Source organism: Elaeis guineensis, chromosome 12, assembly GCF_000442705.2.
Source record: "Elaeis guineensis isolate ETL-2024a chromosome 12, EG11, whole genome shotgun sequence".
Classification (NCBI taxonomy): Eukaryota; Viridiplantae; Streptophyta; class Magnoliopsida; order Arecales; family Arecaceae; genus Elaeis; species Elaeis guineensis.
Window position 1 is genome coordinate 89549063 of NC_026004.2, and position 6000 is coordinate 89555062.

The 6000-nt window shown below is 34.4% G+C and overlaps 1 protein-coding gene across 1 annotated transcript in view; it reads right to left on the bottom strand.

Annotated features, from left to right (window-relative positions):
- LOC105061334 (gluconokinase) overlaps positions 1-5513 on the bottom strand; it is a 102137-nt gene extending 96624 nt beyond the window's left edge. The window contains exon 1 of the mRNA XM_073246899.1: positions 5309-5513. Within this exon, the coding sequence (XP_073103000.1) occupies positions 5309-5315 (7 nt within the window). The 5' untranslated portion in view covers positions 5316-5513. The remainder of the gene's footprint in view (positions 1-5308) is intronic.
- Positions 5514-6000: the final 487 nt, after the last annotated feature.

A 6000-nucleotide genomic window follows, 5' to 3' on the forward strand; every position in this document is an offset into this window, starting at 1 on the left:
TTTCTCTGCGTCACCAGACTCCCAAGTCCTTGCATGAATTAAAAGAAAGAAGAAGTGGGGCCAATTTGTAGAGAATGTGTAAAGGAGAGTGGACTTTGAATTAGGGGAAGGTATTTTGTAGCGTAATTTGCATAAGAAAGGCAGCGGGAGATATTTGTGGAATAAAGGAGTGGGGATTGCATGGTTTTTTAAGGAAAGAGGGAAGAATTAGTTAGGAAGGAAAAGAGGCTTTGGCCGTTAGGTGTTTGAATATGATGTGAAGTCCTTTTCTCCCTTTTTTTAGATTTTAGTTGATTGACGCTTCTCTTGATGGCCATCGGATCTTGATGTATTGTTTGGTGCCATTGATTGTGACTTAATCCTTGAATTGGTTGCACTTGACCCCTTTAATATTTGAGTTCTACTTTGGGTCTGAGTCAATTTGAGTCCTTTTTGCTTGTATGAGCTTAATCTCCAATTATCTACAAAATAAATTAAGAAGCATCATATTCTTAATAATAATAATCAAATAATAATAAATCAGATATTTTTAGTATTCTAATTTAAATATTTATTACATCCTTCAACTTAAACTTTACTCATCCTCGAGTAAAATAGATACATTAGCATTATGTACCTAATTATCCTTGAATTGAAAGTTATCCTAGGCATTCCTAACGGTAGTGGATATTCGACTAGACCATTAAAGAGGTATTTCATGAGATTATCAATTCGATTCAGTTAGTGATTGAGTGTTAACCATAAAAATTTTTAGAGATCTTCTTTCACCAACTCCCCACTCTACTCTTTAAGTCTCCTAACTTAATATGAGCTGGATTTATTGTCTTCTTACAATTTAATTTCCTTATCACCTATTTTAATTATTTATTTTATTTTATTTTTTTAAAGTCTAGCGTAATATCTTAGCCTTTTAGCTGACCCTTGTAGCAAGCTTTCGGCCAATGACTCCTAAATTAGTTGGCTTTAGGGCATTAGATGTAGAACATTCCTCAAACTTACTGACTTGAGTCCAAGAAAAGTTATGATGTGAGATTGACTCTATAATAGGTCTCTTAGCATTCTCACCTTTTGACGTGAACCACAATACTTACTTAGGTGAAGAGACCCGATTACTCAGTGAGACAATGTTAAACCTCTTCTTTTTTTTTTTTCAAGATAAGGGAGACTTTTGCATACCTCGACCATTCCATCCATATCCCCATGAAGCAGATTCTTCATTGAGATAGGTAGGAAGAGGGTTCTGGAGTCACTCTAAAATTTGGTCTGATCTAAATCCTACCATTCATTAGATTTTCTTAATAATTTATCCCTCAATATTTCAAAAATTATCTAGATCGTTAATTACTCATTGATTAGGATGTCAATTAACTTCAAATCGAGATAAAATTTAGACACACAAAGCCAATTATTTCTAACCATACTCGAAGACTTAATTAATTAGTTATTCTCCCCCTAGCTTAAACGATATTATCCTCAATGGAGAAGAGAAATAGAGTGTGATAAGTAAATAGAAAGGAAGGAGTTCACCTAGGCTCAATTTGTTATTGTCTTAGCCTGGTCCTTAAAGATAACAACTATAGTTCTCCCCCCAACTTGGCTGATAGTCCTTCCTAGAGTCGAGTTCCTAAGGAAAAATGAAAGTAAAATGCAAAGATCTAGATTATCTCTCTGGAGCGCTAAGTTTAAAGTCTTCAGTCAGATTTTATAAAGACTACTCCTAAAAAATTGGATTGTCTCCCAACAAGTGCTAAGTTTAACGTCTTCAGTTGAATGCTATGAGGGAGTCCTACCTAGAACTAACTTAGGAATGTCTCTCAAAGTATCAAAAGGACAAGCCCAATTAGGAGGCTTTGTCATCATGCCAGTGAAACGTCCATGGAACACTCTACAACGATTAGTCTGGATCAATAGAGTATACTGGGCAAGCACGCAATACCAAAGTCTAGAAATAAGATCATAGTTTTCATGATGAAAGGGATTGTGTTTGTTGGGCCGAGATTGCGGGTGGTAGCTTAAAAATTTCTTCAGTTATAACCTGCTTTGCCACAATCCTTTTCTCGGGTATCATGTGTCTTGATATTATCTCTTCCTGATCTATAGCATAGCATTTTTTTTAAATTAATATTAAATCTATCTCCATACGTCATTTTAGCACTGTATAAAGATTTTAGAGATAGTCCTTAAAAGTAGTGCCAACTATAGAGATATCAGTCATAAAAATCTTAAGATTGTTATCCCTCATATCAGCAATATCCCATCAAACAGCTCCTTTGTATGCTTTTAGAAAACTTATAAGTTGGGTTTGCTGGTTAAGGATCACTGGAAGGGTGTCAGTGAGTGCGTTAGGAAGTGGCTTTAGTTTTAAAGCAGAAGGTGATTCTAATAAGATAGCTATTGGGGGGCTAGGTGATGGCTCATATTTTTTGATCCAAAATGGGGTGGTTTTGGGATAAAGTGTATCTACTAGGTCATTTATTTCTGGGATATATCCATCTACATCCAAGTCGTCCACCCCAAAATGAGCCAGACAAGGATCTAATAAATCCTAAGAGAGAATTATGGGTGTAGCTTCTTCTATTATGTTATTCATTTGTAGTCTTTGAAAAGTCTTACTTAATTCTATCATTTCATCAATCTATCCTCCCTTCCCATTGAAAGGAATGGATGATTCTAGGGCACTTGAGAATGGGACTATAAATAGATAGGATGATGATGGAATTGGTTCATCCCACCATTTTGATTCCTCCCTATATATTTATGCCTTAGTCAAATTATTTATATTAGTCTCTTTGGTTGTGCATGGTTGTTCTATGACCATTTATTCTCGAGAGTCATAATCTATTATTCAAAAAAAATTACAGGGATAATAAAACTTCTAGCTAGGTATTGTCCCTTAGAATCGCTCTCGAGCTGACTAGACAGCTCACTTTTCTCCTCCCTAATGAATGCGGTCACTGATTGATCGATTTGAATTTTTAGTTTGGTTAAGGATTGCATAGAGAAGTGAAGGATCTGAGTGTTGACTTCTATTTATTCTAATGCTTGCAGAACCTTCTCTTCAAATGATGGGCTATAGGTAGTTGGAGAAGGTTGATATTATGAATAGGCATATCGTAATCAGATACATTTATGAATATAGAATCTTGTAGTATCGGGGTAATCACTGATTGTGATTTTCATAAAAAAATTGATTGAACCTCCCAGCCTAGATTGTAGTCGTTAAAGTATGGATTATATTTTAGTTCGTAAGCTATTTGGATTTGATTTTGATAAACTTGCTCATATATAAACTCAAAAAATTGATGCATGATTGGGCATTCTACTTATTGTGCAGGAAGAAAAGATGTAGAGGAAGAGTGTCTGATAGTGAGGAGGTGACATAATTTATGGGACAGCTCATCCTCTCTACTGTAGAAATCTATATTTCTAGCATAGATCTAATTTATCGGATTGTTTTGATTGTTTTAATATGCAATCAAGGGGTCTAAATCAGAACAATCCCTTTTGATTTTTTTTTTAAAGAAAGAGGGAGAGAAGAAGAAGAAAATAAGAGAAAGAAAGAAGTTCTAAAGATGAGAATCTTAAAAAAATCCTAAACCTAAGAAGAAAGAAGAATTAGTTGCGGTTAGATGTTAATTGCAATCAAGTTAGCACAAAGTGGATTCTCTATCTTGAGATTATCCTAGATCTAGACAACTGCTAACTATTTCAAGTACACTGTCAAGCACTTCAAGTACGAACCTAACCAACTTCCTGGCCAGATAAGTATAAATTTGGTGGGGGTCACTCTATTTTTCTTAGACACCAACTAAGTTGACCAGATCAGCGAATGGAACCAATCAAAGAGCCACCTTCCTTCAGGACATAATCTCTGAACCACTTTTCTAGGCACCAACTGATCAACTAGATTCGATCTGATTCAATTTTCGAGGTCACTTGTTCTATTAAGCTCGAGTTTCTTAGGGGCTGACATCTAATTAATTTTATCTAAGGTTTAGATTAATACAAAATATAGGGTTGTGGTTTGTGGGCTAAGAAAGGGTGATCAACTCACCACCTTATCTTATTTAATTGGGTTAATTATCTTTAAAGTATTTTATGGAAGATGCAATGCAATTAGAAAAGGTGTCCAAATATGTTAAATTCTTTTATCGTGTTTTAGATTTCTCTATATTAATTAAGTGTTATGAGATGTATATTTATTTCTTTTTATGTTAGGTTATCTTTAAGCAAGAAGAAATAAGAGGTAAGTTTTAAATTAGATTAATTAGATTTGAAAAAATTTAGAAAATCTAACTAAATAAAAAATAAATTGTGCTAAGATTAAAAGGCAACTAAGTAACCTACAAATAAAGTAAGAAATCAAATCTACTTTCATTGCAATAAATTATTCTATGCTATAAAAAATAGTAAATTACTAGGCTATAGGAAGCAGAAAATTTTTACTATACTTACAAATAAAGTAATTTAGCAAAAAAATAGTAAATCTACTATATATGAAGTGCAATATAGAGCAAAAAATTTAAAAAGCATAAATAGAAGTAAATTTGCAATAAAAATAAAGCAATAAATAAATAATTTTTTTTGATTTTTTTAGACTCAAAGCAACTTTGCCACGATCCCAAGCAATAGCATCAAAATTTGATCACTGTCATGAGCAGTCAAAAATAAACTTAACTCGGACTATATAGATAAGATGAGTCGAGATCGTATCTACAGGATCCGTATTTAGTTGCATTTGAGTGATTTATAATTAAATTGAAAAAGAGTAAAAGTTAATTAATTAATTAAAAGACTATTAAACGAAAGAGCAAGTAAATAAAGAACTAAATAAAGTTTGATTTCAGATATGAAGATGGGTTCTTAGGATCTCAACTGCCTTCTTGTTAGATAATTGATACTTTTTTTAACATATCTTGGATTAATATCTAATCAATAAAGATATAACCTATCTTAGAAAGCATGGTCTGTACCCTTAGATCACGGTCCGTCCTTTAAAGTTATAGGCTAGTCAAAATTGTTTAGATATATAAGCCAATAAATCTATGATCGATTTCGAGCAAAGTCTATCTTGCTGAGCATGGATCATATCTTTGTATCACAATCCATCTCTATGTAGTCATAAGCTATTCAAAAACTCATATCATAGTAGAAATTAAAAACACAATAAATAAAAAACATGTATAAAGATGAAGAAATAAGGCCAAATCTTTTATTGCATAATAAGAAGAAAATCCAAAAGATGGAGAAATAAAAATACTGTCATTATAAGTAGTCTATCATTTTTCTGAGAAGATGGAGAACTAACCAGTCATAAAGATGTTGAAGGCTAAAATCTACTATATCTTTGGACTCTTGAAGGTGCTCTTCTCACCCGTGGATCCTCTAGACTTCAGATCTAAACTTCTCTTTGATGTTTGGATGGCTGAAGGGAGAAGGAAAGATGGTGGAGGTGTTTTGATGGAGGAGAGAAAGAGGAAGAGAGAGAGGAGATGATCCCCATAAGGTGGAGTATGTCTTCAAAAGGAGGGCTCTAGAGTTGTATTTATAGAGAGGAGGGCATGTGAGATAAGAGTTTGGGTGCAAGGGAAATTGCATGGAGAAGGGGAAAAAAATAAAGAGAAAGGACATGGAAGGAAATAACATTTGCAAAGTGGGGGCCGCGTGAAGGCTTTTCGTGCGTGAGTCCTTTAATTGCCGCTGCCTTCTTTCCGCGTTTGCGTCCACACCAGCACTGCCGTGAGTTCCCACTCAGCTGTGCCTCTTTCTTTCTCTGCGTGGCCGCCCCCCCCGAACTAAAAGAAAGAAGAAGTGGGGCACGATTTGTAGAGAATGTGGAAAGGAGATGGACTTTGAATTAGGGGAAGGTATTTTGTAGCGTGGGGACCGCATGGGGCTTTAGGAAAGAGGGAAGAATTAGTTAGGAAGGGAAAGAGGTTTAGGCCGTTAGGTGTTTGAATATGATGTGAAGTCCTTTTCTCCCTTTCTTAGGATTTTAGT